The 19,789-nt window shown below is 39.1% G+C and overlaps 1 protein-coding gene across 3 annotated transcripts in view; it reads right to left on the bottom strand.

The window, feature by feature from the left end:
- VEPH1 (ventricular zone expressed PH domain containing 1) overlaps positions 1-19,789 on the bottom strand; it is a 249,382-nt gene that overhangs the window by 31,940 nt on the left and 197,653 nt on the right. For all 3 annotated transcript variants that reach the window (XM_070466522.1, XM_070466523.1, XM_070466521.1), the window contains exon 11: positions 18,026-18,160. In XM_070466522.1, coding sequence (XP_070322623.1) covers positions 18,026-18,160 — 135 coding nt within the window. The remainder of the gene's footprint in view (positions 1-18,025; positions 18,161-19,789) is intronic.

The following is a 19,789-nucleotide window of genomic DNA, read 5'->3' as shown; positions in this document are numbered from 1 at the left end:
CTTTCTACACTCTGAAGTCTTTCAAGGAATTACCATCCAGCAACCCTTTCTCATGCGTGAAATAGGCCATGCTTGCGGTGACCACAGTCATCGTGGTTTGATTGCAAAAGGGGCTGGCAACAGTCTCCAGTAACTTCTTAAACCACTGCTTCTTAAACCATAGGGAAAATCAACCACACTTCTGCAGAAAACACTGTGTTTTTCTCTATCTTTACATGCCGATGTCATCAGAGGCATTCTGGTTTCTAGGGATCAGATCACTCTTCCTAGGTACAATTATTGTAATATGCTAAATGCATATCAGAGAATGAGATGGCATCACCGACTCAGTGGACATGAGTCTGACCAAACTCTGAGAGATGGTGAAGGACAGGGAAGCCTGGTGTGCTGCAGTCCATGGAGTCACAAAGAGTTGGACACAACTTAGCAACTGAACAACAACAATGCATATCGACACTTGACCAGGGTCTAGTTTTACTTTAAGAATGATCATTTTGTTGACATGTTTACTATTTGGGGGCTTCCCTTGTGTCTCAGCTGGTAAAGAATCCTCCTGCAATGCAGGAGACCTGGGTTCGATCCCTGGGTTGGGAAGATCCCCTGGAGAAGGGAAAGGCTACCCCCTCCAGTATTCTGGCCTAGAGAATTCCATGGACGGTCAATGGGGTCGCAAAGAGTTGGACATGACTGAGCGGCTTTCACTTTACTACTTAGAACAGTGACGAAGGATATAAAACTGAGTCTATATGGACTTAACGAGAAGGTACTGCTTCCCATGATATGGGAACTTCAGATGTCTCCATTTGTCTTTCAACAGATACAGCACAGTGCCAAGCATTGGTATAAAGTAGGAGAGATCAAGGCGGCCATGGTAAGTTGAACTACCCAGATGAATTATCCCTCAGTAGAGAAAGGGATAAAGCAAACTCTGGCCTTTTTACACAATGAAAAATTCCACAGATATTAAAAGGAATGAGCTAGATCTACATGTATGAACAGACATATTTTCAATACATAAATAACATATTGCAAAAGATAAATGCATATGGTAAAATTTAAAAACAATGTGCTTAGTCGTGTCCAACTCTTCGAAACTCTATGGACTGTAGCCTGCCAGGGTCCTCTGTCCATGGGATTCTTCAGGCAAGAATACTGGAGTGGATTGTCATTCCCTTATCTAGAGGATCTTCCTAACCCATGGATTGAACCCTGGTCTCTTGCACTGCAGGTATATTCTTTACTGTCTGAGGCACCATGGAAATAATACACACCAACCTCAGGAGAGTATTTGCAGTATTTCTTTTTCATAAAGGGAAATATTTGAAGTAAATGTGGAAAGAAATGTAAACATCTCTTCTATCTTGTGGTAGGAATGGATATTATCTTTCTGTGCTTCTCTGAATATCAGTTATTTCATAACTTGATAAAAAATAAAAGTGAGGCAGAGAATACAGTTCAGTGAATCAAAGAGACTGGCAGGGATTAGAATCTGTGAGGAAGAAAGGTTCTGCATATGTGGGGGAGATTCCTTGATACCCCTCAAATCCCTCATAGAGGGATCTCATCATCTAGCTTGTGTGAGGCTGGCCTTGGTGGTGAAGGTTGTTAAAGGACCATTGATTTCTCCTGATTTTTTGCATCCATTCTTGTTGGGGGGCTCCACATGAAAGCTTCTTTCAATCTAGCTCTTCAAACTCAGAGACAAAGACATGAAATGCAAAGTGCTTGAAACATGTTCTACTCTTTTGTTTCAGAAAACAAACCAAATCTAAATCACCGGATGGATTAAATAACAGAAGTGAAACTTAGAAATAAGGTCTTTTCTGCACAGTGGGATGGTATAAAGAAGGCAGGTTTCGGAGCCCGAAGATCTGAGTTTGAACCCTACTACTGTCACTCACTGGCAATTCTTGGGAAATATCTTAATTTCTAGGCTTTTTCAATGTACTTCTCAGTCTGTACAAGGACTGCGACCCTTAAGCTGCTTCCTTCAGAGAGCCCTTGCCACAAATCAATTCAGGGTAATTCCGCTACTTTGTAAACTGCTGAGAAATAATACAAAGTAGTGATAATGACGATGATATGAACAAAGTAAGATAAGCTCCTTTTTATGCATATAAAACAGTGTTTTTTGGCTCTTAGCTAGATTAAATATATGTAAATCTTTTTGAAATGAATGGCTTTTTAAAGAAACATTGATGTTAGGTGCCTGAAAAACATATTTCATTTTCTAAAAGCAAGTAACATATTTATCTGTCTGTTTTTGTTAGCTTGTTGTCAAACCTAGGAGTATAGAGTGTAATGAGATGCAAACATAAAAAGATGCAATGCAATGTGACCATCTGAAAGGGGAGGCAGGTAATGACATGTGCGTGCCTGATGGGGCCATAATGAGATGTACAAATAGAATTGCACATAGAAATGTGCCTGGGCAGTGGTGTAATGAGATGCATAAATGATTGGGTGTAAAGATAAAGGCATTTAGGGGGATGTAATGTGATTTATAAATGGAAGCACTAAATGGGGGAGGGTAGAAAGGGTAGGTTGTGATAAGCAGCAGAGAGAAAGAATGCAGTGCCATGCATGAATGGAGGAATTAATAGTATGTGCATGATGAGGGTGTAATGAGATAAAAATGAAATGGCATAATGAGGTTCACAGATGGAGAGATGTAATGAGCTGTGCAGAAAGGAGGTAATAATGACAAGCATAAAAGGAGGGATTTAATACTATGAATAAAGAAATGGGTGTAAGAAGATGTAAGGGCTGAAAGGAGGAACAGAAAAAAAAGAGGACCTGGGTGAAGAAATGCAAAATAACAAGGTGGCAAATGGAGCACTCTAATGAGATGCTGGGATTAAAGGGTGCAGTGAGGTGTGCCCATTTAGGGAGTGATTAGACACACACATAGGTTTATAATGAGGTATCTGAGCCCTGCTCAGACATAGACCGTAGCACTCAGTCCTTATGAAAGGGGTGAAAGTGGAACAAATGTAAAGCAGAGCCATAAATATATCTAAATTGTTACAAATCCAAAAAGAGAAAACTAAACAGGTGATTTCACCACAGTCTGGAAGTTGATGAAGTCATGGTTTTATAGGTGCTGTTTATGGAGCACTGACTCTGTGCCAGCGCTCTGCTGGGCACTTAACTAGCTAAATGCATCATCTCATTTTCCCGTCCTAGCAATCCTATGAGGTGAGTGAGTTTTAGGGAGGTTAACCAATTTGCACAGATTCCCAGAGCATGTTGGTGGTAGAGATGTGATTCAAGCCGAGTCAACCGGATTCCAGTTGCCTTTGCCTCTTTTCTGGCTGTGTTTTAAGAGTAGACGGTGGGGCGTCCTGCCTCAGAATCTCCTGGATCATGTGCCTAAAATGCAGAGTCCCAGGCCCACCCAGCAAGTACCCCTTGCAAGACCTGTGGAGGCCCCGGGAACCTGCAAGCTCCCAAGCTCCCCTGGGAAGTCTGATGCACTGAGGTCTCAGAATTAGTGAAACCAGCCTTGGAATCAGGGTGTTCTAGTGGTTCCCATTAGCTCTGGGGAAAAACCATGAAGAAAGGGGCTCATGTGAAGTGTGAGCAGTTGGGTTGGCTACATGGGGGCTGTACAAGGATTTACCAGATCCTGGAATGAAGCATCAAATGATGCTCCAGACTGTATTTAGCAGAGGACTTAAAAAAAGGCTCCTCCCCCTCAGACTGGTATCCATTAAGAACACAAAATTATATTGAAAATAGTACAAAAATGTAAAGATGTACTGAAAATAATTAGATGCTAGGAAATATTTGTTTACTGAAATTATAAATATGAAGATTACTCCAGTCTGTGATCTCTAAGCAGAAGAGAGTGATGTGTTAGACCTAAAAGTTTGGCAATCTACATGCAACTTTGCTTAAAAAACAAAAAAAGCCAATAGGGCCGCCGATTCTTCTTTCTTGGTATGTCTAGTGTTAAGGTATCTAAATTGCTATGATTTTTTTACATTAAAAAATCCCAGAATTTAATCTAGAAATGAGTCTCAAGCTTGGATGACAACTCACATCTTAGTGACACAGCCACAGCTCTAAACATTTTTAGAAGTATGTTTTGGAACTGCTTTTAGAGTGTATTCATGAACCGCACAAGAAAAAGTTTCATTACTTTAGCAGTTTCCCAGATTTTTACTTGGAAACTATTATTCAGTTTGAGTAGTCTCCTTTTTAAATTGGTTAAAAACTCAACATTCAAAAAACCAAGATCATGGCATCTGGTTCCATCACTTCATGGCAAATAGATGGGGAAAGAGTGGAAAAAGTGGCAGATCTTATTTTCTGGGCTCCGAAATCACTGCAGATGGTGACTGCAGCCATGAAATCAAAAGACACTTGCTCCTTGGAAGACTATGACAAAGCTAGACAGCATTTTATAAAGCAGAGACATCACTTTGCTGACAAAGGTTCGTATAACAAAAGCCATGGTTTTTCCAGTAGTCACGTACGGATGTGAGAGCTAGACCATAAAGAAGGCTGGTCCAGCTTGCATCTCCTGCGACTCCTGCGTTATAGGCAGATTCTTTACCTCTGAGCCACTGGAGAAGCCCAAATCTATGGATGTGAGAGCTGGACCATAAAGAAGGCTGAGTGCCAAAGAACTGATGCTTTCGAACTGTGGTGCTGCAGAAGACTCTTGAAAGTCCCTCAGACTTCAAGGAGATGAAACCAGTCAATCTTAAAGGAAATCAACCCTGAATATTCATTGGAAGGACTGATGCTGAAGCTGAAGCTCCAATACTTTGGCCACCTGATGCAAAGAGCTGACTCATTGGAGAAGACCCTGATGCTGGGAAAGATTGAGGGCAGGAGGAGAGGGCGATACAGGAGGAGATGGTTGGATGGCTTCACCAGCTCAGTGGACATAAGTTTGACTCCAGGAGAGAGTGAGAGACTGAGAAGCCCAGCGTGCTGCAGTCCACGGTGTCATCAGACACCACTTAGTGACTGAACAAAAACAAGTCTCCTTTTATAACAGACCGAGTCCTGGATACAGTTTTGACTTTGTGAAAATAAAGCTCATTTTCAAAAGATGAAAGCTTTGTTATTCATTTTGCTGAGAGGGGTCTTGCAGAGGAAGTACAGAAAGATAATACTAGTTTCCGTTTATTGACCTCTCACTATGTCTCAATCACTGTTCAAGGATTTTACCTGTATTATGTCTCCCAAAACTTACAAAACCCCAGTGAACTGAGTACCAGTGTTTCCTGCACTTTGCAGGTAAAGAAGATAAGGCAGAGAGGACTTAGATAAAATAACTGGCAAGTTCTGGAGCCAGGATTCAAACCCAGATCCTAAGCTTCAAATGACCGCGCTTCCACGCTGCTTGGTGCTGTTTTTCCTGCTAGCCCAGTGCCCAGTGTCTGTAGGCACAATATCCATGACAGCATCACACAGAAAAGGAAAAGACTACTTGTGCACTGATTATTTAAGAAAAGAACCTAAACCACTATTGGATTAGAACAGACATTTCAGAGGGACTGCATACCTCTGTCCCCCTAGGAGTAGAGTTATTTCGTTAACTATTTTCTGAAGGTTTCTTTTATTTTTTTAATTTCCTTGACTGATGCAGAACATCTGGCTGACTGTGAAGGAATGTTCACTACAGTAGTAAAGTTGACATGCTTCATTATAGGATAGTCTGGCTTGTGAAACACGAAGGAAACACAATACATGTGACCAGCCAGGATTCAAACTAAACCCAGGAAATATTTATGCTGATTTTAATTTCTTTAAAAAAAGCTTATGTACGACATAAGCACAGTATATGTGGATGGTGGTTAGGGAGATACTGATAGTGTGTATTAATTAGCCAAGTGTAAGGGTAATGATTTTCTAGTGTTTAAATAGTGAATGGAACTGTCACTTAGGTTTCATGTGTTTACAAAATGGTACAATCGCTTAATATAATGAGTTGGTATGTATGGAATTGTTTATGTTTATGTTATGGAATTGTTTACATAAGGAGTTCAACTGGATTGTTATAACGTATAGCTGTAAAGGAGAAAAATGAATCCAAATGAAGGTAGAGAAACTATTTAAGGAGGCAAAGTTTAGAATTTGGCGGGATTTCCAAATTCAGTGGTCCTAAGGCATCAATAAAAGTCCTGCTTGTAAAAGTTCCAGAGGACGTGTCAGTGCTCAAGGAGTCTGTTTGCCTTCAAGCCTCTCCTCTTAGAATCATTGCGTTAATCCCAGATGAACTATTACATGGCTATAGTGGAAGAATGTGAGTCCACTGATACTAGATAAATTGTGATAAAAATTCATCTCATGCTTAAGCTAATACTCTCCCAATGTTTCCTAGTGTCACAAGCCTTATGCACAGAGCATGGTGTAAACATGGCCATGGTCACAAGCAGCCTCATCTGGCCTATCAGCCACTGTTGACCTGCCTTCTCCTTGGCAAGGAGCTCATAGATGAGCTTACACCCTTGTTTCCAAGGGGAAGAATAGAACATTGGGCTTCCGAGATGGTCCCAGCGATAAAGAACCCACCTGACCAGGCAGAAGACATAAGAGATATGTGTTTGATCCCTGGGTCAGGGAAATCCCCTGGAGGAGGGTACGGCAACCCACTCCAGCATTCTTGCATGGAAAATCCCATGGACAGAGGAGCCTGGCAGGCTGCAGTCCAAGAGTCGCAGAGAGACACAACTCAAGTGACTTAGCAAGTATGCATGCATGAAGAAAATACCTGCTTTTTTCTGGGCTCTAAAGACAATCTTTCTATCTCTCAAATGGAGTCTCCTAGGTGTAGACTCTTCCTCTTAGCATTTTAAATCTTTTCTTTGGGTCTGCATGTTTATACTTTCTATCTTTTCAAACACAGATCCACCCTACCTTGAAACTTTTCACCATCTCATTAACACTCAACCGAAAGACAAACGTCCAAGGGTGGGTGAATTTAGCCCCTGAACAGCTGATCACTGCTGGGGAAATCATCTGTCTGTTTTTACTTAAATCTATCATCTCTGAAGCCAAATGGATTTTCTTTGTTGCCAGACAGTCCTGCCATTTTTCTCTAGTTAAGCTCATGGCTCCTTTCTGTGAGAATTTAATTTTAGACTTTTATCTTTCCTCACATCTCCGACATTCCATTCCTTCTTCCCCAACTCCACTTTCAGCTGATGGCCTCAGCTCTTATTTCATTGAAAAAGATGAAAGGCCATAAGAAAGAACTCACTCATCTTCCTGGCACCAGATCCACTAATGGACCTGGGTCTGTGTGCATCTCCTTTCCCTTTCCTGCTCATCTTTCTCACCCTCTTGCTTCATCCCAGCGACTTACAAGTGTGCTCTGGGAGTTTCCATTCTGATCTTCCACTCTATTTCCAAGTCTTCCTCTGCCACCAACCCATGCAGCACCTTGCTTTTAAAACAGCTACCTACGTGTTCTATTACTATGCCTCCTTCCTCATTCTTCACTTCTCAATTTTCAGCCGACTCCTGTTTGAACCCTGTTCTTAAAACCCCATTAAAACTGCTCTAAGTTGCCAATTTGGATGGGTGCTTATCTGTACCTACCTTCCTTGATCTGGTGGCCAGATTCCATCCAATTCCCTTTCCTCTCTTTCTTGGACTCTCTCCTGAGATCAGCGAGCTCTAAGTTTGCTGTTTCTTTGGTTTCTTGGCTGTTCTCTGGACTTCGTCCTGAACAGGATCCTTCTCCTCTCTGTGTTCTCATCCCAGATGGTTTTATTCTTCCCATGGCTTTCATCATCTCCGTGCCAACGATGCCTTCATTTATATTTCTAGCCTAAACCACTTCCCCATTTGCCCACTAAACAATTCCACTGGAACATCTCACAGGCATTTTAAAGGTAAAGTGTTCAAAGGTCTCCCCAACCTTTACACCTGACTCATTTATCTTCAAAATTTATATTAAATGTGTCATTTATTTCTATCCCTCCCAGGATCATCTCAGTTTTAACTACTCTTTTTCTCTCATATGGATTAGCAATAATAGTTTCCCTCCTGATCGCCATGATTTTACTTTTGCCCGTTTCTGATCTGATCTAGTCTCCACACAGCACACTGAGTGATCTTTCGAAGAAAAGCTGGGTAATGTCGCTGCTCAAAGTTCTTGGGTGACTTCCCACAGACTGCAATAAAATCTAAACTCCTTGCCATAGCTTAGAAGGCCAGCGGTAAAGCCTCCCAGACCAACTCGCAACCCCTCAGTCTTCACTCTTGGTTTACTGGGCTCCCCGCTGACCCTTACATTTCTTCCAATGCTGCGGATGGGAGAGAATTGACCCCTACATGTGCTCAACCCTTCACTGTTTTGTGGGAAGGAGAAAACAGAATTTCCACTTTCTTTTTCATTTCTTCCTTTACGATTTCTATTTTTGAGTATACTTTCTAATGGAAATAATGAGTGTCATTTGTTGTTGTTGTCTAGTTGCTAAGTCGTGCCTGACTCTTTTGTGACCCCACGAGCTGTAGCCCGCCAGGCTCCTCTGTCCATGGGATTTCCCAGGCAAGAATACAGGAGTGGGTTGCCATTTCCTTCTCCAGGGGATCTTCCCGATTCAGGGATGAAACCCATCTCCACTTGGCAGGCCAATTCTTTACCACTGAACCACCTGGGAAGCCCAATGAATACATGAATATAATTTATAAGTAAATAAAAATAAGCATGGAGGGTGCTTGCTCAAAAATTGTTTCTTTGTTTCTTTAGCTGTGTTGGGTCTCAGTTGTGGCATATGGGATCTTCATTATGTTATGTGGGATCTTTCGTTGTGGTCGCACAGACTCTCTTGTTTGCAGTGAGTGGGCTTAGTCGCTCTGAGGCATGTGGGATCTTAGTTCCCTGACCAGGCATGGATTGAACCTGCATCTGCTGCATTGCAAGGTGGATTCTTAACCACTGGACCATGAGAAAAGTCTCTCAAATATATTTTTCTGATGGAATGTGATTTAAACTTGGAGGAGAATGCTCTAATACACCAAGGTTTTGGCTTTCTTTTGTAATTCTTCCTCTTTTTTGTGTGAGTTGGTTTGTGATATATTTTTTTTTAATCTTAAAATCTTTGTGCAAATAGGCTATCTTTACCAGGACATCTCTGTCACCAGCTCAGAGAAGACTTCCCTGATCATCCATCCAATGCCCTTGTCCTTCATGTCTTCCTTCAGGCATTTATGTTTGTGTAGTACCTACCAGTGTGGAAATTGTGTATTTGTTTACTTGTACTTTGCCTGTCTCCATGTGGCAGTGCGTGGTTGTTTAGGTTCGATCTCTGTACAGTGCTTGGTATAGAACAGGCATTTGCAAAAACATATTTTTAAGTGAATGAATGAACCTAAGTCATATTTACCATGATATGACTGTGATCTTTTGTCTCTTCCATGTTACTGCTCATGTCATTTCCTACATGGAACCACTTTCCCCTTTCTTTTAAAAGCCCAGACCTTGTGTTTTAAAGACCACCAACTCCCCAACTTTGCATCTGCATCCACATTCCACCCTCAATCTGCCTTCCTGATCCCCTGGCCTGCGGTTTCCCATCAGGACTTGCATTCTCATGGAGTTTACTCGATAATCACTGGATTTACCACTTGCTCTGGCTTCCCAGGTGGCACAGTGATAAAGAACCCACCTGCCAAGGCAGGAGACACTGGTTCAATACGTGGGTCGGGAAGTTCCCCTGGAGGAGGGCATGGCAAGTCACTCCAGTGTTCCTGCCTGGAGAATTCCATGGACAGGGGAACCTGGGAGGCTACAGCCCATGGGGTCGCAAAGAGTCGGACCTGACTCAGTGACTGAGCTTGCACTGGCTTCTTTGTAGAGCTGCCTATTCATTCCTTCTTTTTATCTCTTTACCTCCCCTTTGCTTCTGAGATGCTGCTTAAGTTTTTCTGGTTCTGAACTCATAGCCTAAAAGCCTAAGAAGCCCCAACCCCATCTGGACTTCTGAAATCTCAAACCTAATTCCCATCTACCCTATTATTATCTAACGTGCTCCCAAAGGGAGATTCAACACAGCTAACCTCTCTCAGACCTCTGGGTTCACACTGTTCTCCTTTGAGAACATGTCACTTATATCCCCCATGTAGACTTGAGTTTCTGGTAAGATTTTGAAGTTACAATCTATATATAAATAAGTCCATTCCTTATTTATTTACTTACTTAGGTATTTATTTATTCAAGCACTATGTTAACACAGTAACTCAAAACACTAAATCTAAGCCTTTGGGAGCTTCAGAAGGTCTCTTTTTGTGCCATTCAGAATTGAAGCTTTAGTTTTATTTATACTTTGACACCCTGGGAACTGTCAAGTGTGCCTGTGGCAATACGGACTGAAAACAAACCTCCAAATGTTAGCCACATGGGGCACATTTTATTTCAGCAGTAAATTTAAATTTTTTTTTTGGTTTTGTTTCCATAATGGGCATAGTTTTGAGTCCTCATTGTTATGGCATATGGAATTTCTCCATACTTTGGGAACTCAAACATATGTGTCAATAAAAGTGACCCCTCTCTCACATTCCAGCCCTTCAACAATCCCCACATCAGCTTTGTCAACTGTCTGGTCCTCTGATAATTAGAGCAATGCTCCCTCCAAAGAGACAGGCAAATGTGCCCTGGAATGGAATTATTAATAAAATCTCTAGTTCCTCCGCAGAGGCCATTCTCTTCATTTCTTAAATAAATCCATGGATTTTCTGCCTTTTCCCTACAATCTTTATTTTACAATGAGGGTTAGTTATCTTAAAAAGGAATTTTCCTATCTTTGATTATGTATTTTTAAATTCATTGCTCTTTCCTCAGCACCTAGAAGACTACGTGGCAATTGTAAGCACTCTAATTACTTACTGAAAACATAAATGAACATTTCCTCCTTTCTTATAATGTTAAGGATCAATACCTTTGACACAGCCTATACAGTGATGCTGCATCGCTGATTCCTGCCTAGTAAAATAGAATTTTCTTTATTTAAGAAAACTTCTCATTTACATTTCCTTACATAAAGCAATATAAGTAAAAGGGGGTGCTTCTGTAATAATATGTTTTCTTTGCTGGTAAAAGAAATAGACAGAGAAAATACAGAAGATAGCTAATCCTATTGACCAGAGATAACCACTGCTAATACATCTTGGTATGTTTTCTTTTGGCTGTCTTAATGGGCAAATCTCCAAATAATCTTCTTCATATAAACAGTCCTATACCCTGCAATGTGGTATCCGACATAAGTATTGTTTCATGTCATTAAGTGTTTCTTGTAAACATGATTTTTCATAGTTTCTTAATATTCTTCCATAGAGATGGATGTCTATATGTTACTTTGTCCCATCTTTAGACATACATATCATTATATCACATGCTGTAAATTATATGTTAATCATATAAGTTATACATTAGAAAATATATTATATTGTGCTATTAAACATATTAATAGCATACATATATGACACTTTCATTTGCACACTTGTAGACATTTAGGCTATTACAGATTACTCTCCAGTACTTTTTTAATGTGTATATCTTAAGTTCTGTACACATTTCAGATTATTTCTTTAGAACAGATTCCTAGAAGTAGAATCACTGTGTTAAAGGATATGAATATTTTCAAGACTCTTGACCTGCATTGCTAAATTGCCTTTTTAGAAATGTTGAAATAATTTATACACTGACTAGAAATGTGTGAAAGTGTCTAAACTCCCTTAACTCTAGCCAGAACTGATTACTGTCTTTTAAAAAATGGATTAAAAAGAGTACTGTTATCTTAACTTCAATTTAAAAATCTTGATTACTAATGAGGCTGAATATTTTTTCTGCACTCAAAGTCTCCTTTGAGTTATTTGCTTATGCCTTAGGTTCAGTAATTATTGATTTGCATGAATTCATAGCATCTTAAGGATATTAAACTTGTCTTTCATACTTATTACACATATTTTCAAGTTACTATATATACAGATTTTTAAATAAACTTCATATTTTTACAGTCAAATCTGTTAATCCTCTACTGTTAGACATTATTTACAGGTTCAATCCAAAGGAAGAGAGAAAGAAAGAAAGAAAGGCATGTACAAAGAATAATGTAACAAATACCCACGACCTTGTGGGGCAAATTTAACAAATGCGAATATTTTGCTTTTGATTTTTTAAAAACAAAATTGCATGATATCTTAATTTTTTTCCCAGTAATAGTTCCCTCCTTCCTATCCCTTCCTCATTATCCAGAGGCAACACCATCACAAATCTGGTGAGATTATAAATATGCTGTTAAAGTTTTATCACAAGTATATATATATGCACCCCTAAATAATGCTTAATATTGCTTAGTGTGTTTTAAAAATTTACACAAGCCATCATACTATTCCTGTTATACTTTTGCAACTTGCTTATTAAAAATCAATGTTATATTTTTAATATTTATTCCATTTTACTGCTCACAGGTCTATCAAATTCACTTTCACTGCCTGTATAGCACGACTATACCATGACATTTTTCTCCATCTTTCTAATGATAACATTTGCATTGTTCCTGATTTTTTGATGCAATTTTCAGTTTACTTCTGTTAATTGACATGTTATCTTGGTGCAAGTATGTGAGAGTGGCACCTAGAAATGGAATTTCAAGATAATAGGGTACATGAATTTAAAATATAACCAGCTACTGCCATATTGCCCTTTAAAAAAACACCATAAAGGTAAATTTGTCTTAAACCCTCTTTAGGACATAACATTTTTACATGCTATAATATAAAACTTTCTGGTTGAAAGATATGAGCATTTCTTACTTAAATGCTCTCATTGAAAGAAAGAAAGAGAGAGAAAGGAAGGAAGGAGAGGGAGAAAGAGAGAAGGAGGGAGGGAGGGAGAGCAAGTGGGAGGGGAGGAAGAAGAAAGAAGAAATAAAAGTATGTGAGGCGATGGATTTGTTAATTAACTAGACAGGGGGAATCCTCTGTGGGGGAAATGCCTATGGCGTTTTTTCTGATAAGTTATAAATGCAATAAACACTTCTGGAAAGTACACTGCCCCTTGTTACTCACCCCCACTTGTTAGCTAGCTGTCATTTATGAATCTAATTATTGCTATGTATTTTTAATTACTTTTTTATTTTTTAAGTACATATACCTGATATTTACTTAAGTAGATAGTCTCATATGTCATGTATGAATATTCTTATCTTTTTATACCTTTGTCAAAACCTTATTGCCACAATTTTTTATTCTTGATAGTCTGATCACTGTAAAATGGTACTTCATTTTTAACATTTTAAATCAATTATTTCAATGACTTTTAGTGAGTCTAAACATCTTTTCTTAGGTGTTTTGGCCACTTGAGTTTTTGTTCAGTGAATTTTCTGTTCATGATTCTTGCCCAGTTTTCTCTTGGGTTGGTTGTCTCTTCCTTGTTGATGTGTAGGAGAGCTTGTGTCAGTTAAACATATTTTAAATAACTCCTCCCAGGTTATGCTGTTATGCTTGCCTTTTAGCTTTGTCATGGTGTAATTTGTCACACAGAAATTTAAACTTTTTATGTAGTCAAATCTATTCATATTTCCTTTATGATTTCTGTTTCAGTTCAGTTCAATTCAGTCGCTCAGTCATGTCTGACTCTTTGTGACTCCATGAACCACAGCACACCAGGCCTCCCTGTCCATCACCAACTCCCAGAGTCTATCCAAACTCATGTCCATCGAGTCAGTGATGCCATCCAACCATCTCATCTTCTATCGTCCCCTTCTCCTCCTGCCTTCAATCTTTCCCAGAATCAGGGTCTTTTCCAATGAGTCAGCTCTCCACATCAGGTGGCCAAAATATTGGAGTTTTAGCTTCAACATCAGTCCTTCCAATGAACACCCAGGACTGATCTCCTTTAGGATGGACTGGTTGGATCTCCTTGCAGTCCAAGGGACTCTCAAGAGTCTTCTCCAACACCACAGTTCAAAAGCATCAATTCTTCAATGCTCAGCTTTCTTTATAGTCCAACTCTCACATCCATACATGACTACTGGAAAAACCATAGCCTTGACTAGATGGACCTTTGTTGGCAAAGTAATGTCTCTGCTTTTTAATATGCTGTCTAGGTTGGTCATAACTTTCCTTCCAAGGAGTAAGCGTCTTTTAATTTCATGGATGCCATCACCATCTGCAGTGATTTTGGAGCCCCAAAAAATAAAGTCTGACACTGTTTCCCCTGTTTCCCCATCTATTTCCCATGAAGTGATGGGACCAGATGCCATGATATTAGTTTTCTTAATGTTGAGCTTTAAGTCAACTTTTTCACTCTCCTCTTTCACTTTCATCAAGAGGCTCTTTAGTTCCTCTTCACTTTCTGCCATGAGGGTGGTGTCATCTGCATATCTGAGGTTATTGATATTTCTCCTGGCAATCTTGATTCCAGCTTGTGGATAACCATTGTTATTTAATCTAGTTATTGTAAAGTTTCACTGTTTCCATTTAGACTTTTATCTGGAGTTAATTTATTAATGATTGTGTCAAGGCTCCATTGAATTTTATCTTTTCAATCTGGAAAAATCACATGTCCCTATACTGCTTTTTAAACACTTAATTTTCTCCTCACTGATTGGAAATCTCCCTTCTTTCATCTATCAAGTGTGCACATATTCTTGGAACTAGCTCTCGACTCTATATTCCTTACTATTAATTTATCCCTGTAGCAATAATCATCCCCTCGTCTTATTGTGCTTTTACAATAAGTTTTCATTTCCTAGTAGAAAAAATTTTCTCCTCTTTGTTCTTTTTCAGAACTGTTTTTTCTCAAATTTAGGATCAGTTTGTCTAACTCCATGAAGAAATTCTGTTGCTATTATGGTTGGAAATAAATTATATTTATAATCTGAGAGTAATTTCCATTTGCATAATCAGTGTTCCTAGCCAGGGGAAGAGCATATCTTTCCATTAATCCAGGTTTAAAAAAAATGTTTTTATTACTATTTAAAATCAAGATAACTAGTCAAGATAGGTAGATTATACACCCATAACAAACACAAAAACTGTAGTTTTTAACAGAACAGAAGGTTGTTCCTTCCTCATGCAAAGTGTGTGTGTGTGTGTGCGTGTGTAGAGGGGGTCTGGGTAACTCTCCAGAGAAGCAGTCTTCTGTGTGGGAGTTTAGAGTTGCAGGCTGTGGCCATCCTCTGGCCACTCTATGTCAACATTTGCTTCTGCAGTCTTCATGGTAGGGGAAGGGAGGCAAGATGAAGAAAGAAGCAGTGGTTCTTAAAAGCTTCTGTCTGGAGTAATACATACCCCTTTTTATATATCATTTGCTGAAGCAAGTCACATGTCCACGGCTTACTTCAAGAGGCAGGGAATTATAATCTTACAAGCATAGAGTAGAGAAAACCCAGATGTATTGCTGATGGCCCTCCTGTCACCATGGTGTACGCTCGTGCTCCTGCTCTGCCACTGATGAGGGATGTGATCTTTGACAAGTCCCTATGCTTCCAATTGCAACATCTGGAAAGTGGTAGGATTTATTTCTTTATTCAGTTGGTGCGTGCATGTGTACTAAGTCGCTTCAGTCATGTCCGACTCTTTGTGACCCTGTTGACTGTAGCCCGCCAGTCTCCTGCATCTCCTGCCTTGGCACGTGGATTCTTTACCACTAGCACCACCCGGGAAGCCCTATTCAATTGGTCCTTATTATTCATCGGGAGCCAACCATGTGTTGGGCAAGGTGTGACTCTGGTAATATAATGGTAAACACAGTGCAACCCTTGCCTTCAAGCAGTTTGCAATTTAATAGATATCTTACTGTTGACTTTCAGTTCTTTAAATAAAATCCCAAGATTTCATTTAAAAAATTCTCAATAAGAAACTCTCCGGAGAGTTATATTTCAGAGACTTAGATGTTTTCTCAGAAGTTTCTTCCTTCTTTGTATATGTGAATTTAGTTGGCTGCAATGTAATTCTATCACAGCAACAGATACACACCTGCCCATCATTTTCAAATCACTAGTATGAGTACAGAGAGGCACAGGTGGTGACAAGAAAGCAGACACTGGACCATTCTCATAGCTGCTTTGAATTTAATGAGAAGAATACTTCATAAAATAAAGATAGTTGAAAATCAATTTGATTGGGAAATACCTGGGCTGATAACCTTGCCACATAATGTACATTCCAGATAGCAAAGCTTTTTCTAATACTTATGAGTAAACCAAATTATAAAACTTCTGAAATTTCTAAAACATTTTGTTCTACAATTAATTTTTCCCTAGAGGAATATTTATCGGTATGAAATAGAAGACATATGAATAAGCATACTTGTGAGCATGTACAAAACTGGTTTGCCAAGTTTTTTTTTTCCCCAATCTCTTAGGACTTGATGCTGCCTGCCAAGTTTTAATTTACTAGTTCCCTCTACTTAAAATACAGCTCACAGAGAAACATTTCTAAGAATTTGAGGCATTGTCTTTAAACATGATGCAACAGTTTAAAATTTGCATGAAATAAGGGAAGAATTCCATTCTGCTTTGCATTGATGCAATTATGGCATTTCCTTTATTCTTAATACTACATACCTAATTCTTAAACCAAAGTCAAAAATAGTGATGCAATAATAGAATTTAGTTTCAGTGTCTTACATACCATACTAACTAAACTTTTGATTAATTACAACCATTTCTCATCTTTTCACAACCCTTTAGCACTTAAGAGGTATTGAGTTTGTTTCAAATATAACAGTTTTTTATTAATTTGCTAGTTGTTTATACTTTGAATTTATTTAACAAGGACAAAGACCATGATCATACACTCCTAGAATCTCTGGTTTCATCAGTAAGCATCCAATGCTTATTACTGGGCTTTCTTGAAAGCGAAGTAAGGATAATTAGGTTCTCTGAATATGAGAAGGGAAGATCAATAACCATTCTGTATTCTCATTAGCCATGTTCTCCCTGAGTGATCCAACTTACTGTCATGACATCAAGTGCTATCTTTGACACCCAAGTCCAATATCTCCAGTTCTGGCTTTCTTCCTAAGTTCCACACTGGTAATTCAAAGACCATCACCACCTGGTTATCTACATAAACAACTCATACTCAAAATATGTAAACCAGAATGATTGATCTTCTTCCTCCATATCAGCTTCCTTTGTGGTCAACTTTTTCAAGATGGTGCCATTATCCACTGGCCGTAGATACACCTGGAGTCATTTTTGGTTCTTCCATCTTCCTTATCAGGGACCAAGTCCTGTTGACTCTGCTTTGTTACTGCCTCTTGAATCCATCCTCTTCCTACAACTTCCAACTTCGGTTCAGGCTTTCATTTCCTACCTGACTGCAGTGATCACTTCCTTCATAGTCTTCCTGTCTCCAGTCAGGCTTCCTCCAATTATTCTCCATACCCAGGCCTGTGACCCTTTTCACTCTGATGACAGCAGTGAAAATCCACTTCCAGTTTCACTCTATTGACTGGGTGGGCATGGTTCCACATTCTGGTCCTTTCCCAGTTTGAGGGCCTGCTCAGGAGGTCTCGGTCAACTGTGTCCTGAGAGTGATGCCCCTACTTCCACACTCCTAAAATGCTCTAACTCACACCATCCATGCCTGCCTCAGCAGAGCTCTTTCTCACCCTGACCATGCTCTCTCCCTTCCTGTTCATCTTGTCTTCCTTTTCTAACTTTGTGGTGACCGCAGAGGGTAAGGTGATGAGAGGAAGTATGCAGGGAAGAAATGAAAAGCCCGAAGAACCTAGAGTCCAATTGCTCTTTCCTCTTCAGTCCTAGAGTTGTCTATCTGTCCATAAAATGTTTCCCATTTCTGTGTGGCTCTGAGTGGGCTGTATTATGTCAGTCCGGGAGCCTCAAAATGCAGTGACTTTGTCTACTGATATCACTAAGTCCTGAATCCACTATAGCATGACATGTAAATCATTACTTAGTGTCTTCTGATAATAATAAAAGAAAGGAAAGGAAAGAAGAGGAAAAATTAAAGTATTAAGAAAAAGCAAATTCTTTCATCTTGAATCTTGGCTAAAAATAACATGTGCAAGGAAAGAAGCATTTACCTTCTGCTGTGGGAATGTGGACTCCATCATGGCCGTTTCAAAGCTGTCAGCACCCTCTGCCTGCGTCTTCTCCCACAGAGCGCTGAGGAATTGCACAGGACGACTCTGAACGGACAGCGGCTCAGGAAACAGGCTCTGAAAGGGCATTCATGAGAGAAACATGACATGTTATCTCTTGTCCCAGCAATATTGTTTGATTGGCTGCAAAGCACTATTAGTTTTGGTCTGAACTTAAAACTGGTTTAAATAAAGCTACAGAGAAATCTATTTTGAAGATCAAATGTACAGTACATTTCATGCTTTCTATATTTTTAACAGAAAATTTAACTTATTAAATAGCGTTTTAAAGACAGTTGATATTGATTTCTATAAATATGCCTAACTTTTGTAAGGTAGTGTTTATATCAATCACTTCTCAAGGATGTTACTTAATTGGAAAATGGCTAATATAAATGTTTATATTTATTTTTCAAAGATCTGAGAATTAAGGTAAAAAATTTGAGTACAAATATCAAGTTTATTTAGGGCTTCCCAGGTGGCACTAGTGGTAAAGAACTCGCCTGCCAATGCAGGAGATGTAAGGGACGTGGGTTTGACCCCTGGGTCAGGAAGATCCCCCGGAGGATGGCATGGCAACCCACTCCAGTATTCTTGCCTGGAGAATCCCGTGGACAGAGGAGCCTGGCGGGCTACAGTCCACAGAATCACGAAGTTGGACGTGACTGAAGCGACTTAGCATGCAGCATGCACACATCAAGTTGATTTATACAGAGTAAATCATGAAAAATAGACATTAAATAACCAACAGTCCATTATTCAATTATTCAGATATGAACAAAGTAAGGGAGGGTTGGGAAAATAAAAACGTTTTCAGTCCTAAAGTGTAGAATGGCTGAATATTCTTAGAGCTTTAAGATATTTTAAGTTTTGGACAATAATTGTTAATGTAAGAAAAAATTACATTTACATATATTTCATTCAATAATTTCATTCAAGTCAATGAAAATAAAAATTTCAAAGGAAAGTTTAGATTGTATGTTTAATCAATTATGTGTTTGTCATTTACACGTGATGTTATACCTAAGAATGTGAGAAGTGTCTCAATTCAAGGAAATAATTTTATAAAAACATACAGAACATAAAGGCACATGATTACACACATGTGTACACATGCACACACACAAAATATAATATATATAATATATATTATCCTTTATGTGTGAGGTGTAATAAAATAATGATATTGGCTTATAAAGTCCTATTTTCAATGTCAATGACTGTCCAAATATTGACTTACGAGACTTTCTAGATGGTCTCTGTGTATATAGTTTCTATTTAGTAGGTTTCTATTTCTATTTAGTAAGATTCTTCTTTTCCAGAAAAATCTCATTATTATCCTCCTCAACATGAACTGTTTTTGGAACTCAGTGGGAAAAGGTGGAGGATCTTATACCCTGAGTAAGTTGTCCACAGATCTAAAAAGGTTAAGGGCCAGTAACAGATTAATGTGAAACCCAAAACATGGATACAGCTGGGAATTTCTTGATTATAATCGGAAACATAGACAGCATATGACCATTCACTTAAAAAGGAACAGGACCTGATTTAATTAATCATCATTCCAAAGAGGTCCATTTGGACTGGAATCTCTTAATTTAAGAACTCCGTCATGAGTCTGTAAACTGACAGAGAAAGGAAAGAGTCTAGCCCAGCATATGAGGCTAGTATGGGTTTGTAACTATCAAGTCAAAGATATGATTTTTA

Source organism: Odocoileus virginianus, chromosome 4 (genome assembly GCF_023699985.2).
Source record: "Odocoileus virginianus isolate 20LAN1187 ecotype Illinois chromosome 4, Ovbor_1.2, whole genome shotgun sequence".
In the NCBI taxonomy this organism is placed as follows: Eukaryota; Metazoa; Chordata; class Mammalia; order Artiodactyla; family Cervidae; genus Odocoileus; species Odocoileus virginianus.
The sequence above is the reverse complement of the archived record's forward strand: the minus strand, read 5'-3'. Positions and strand labels throughout refer to the sequence as shown.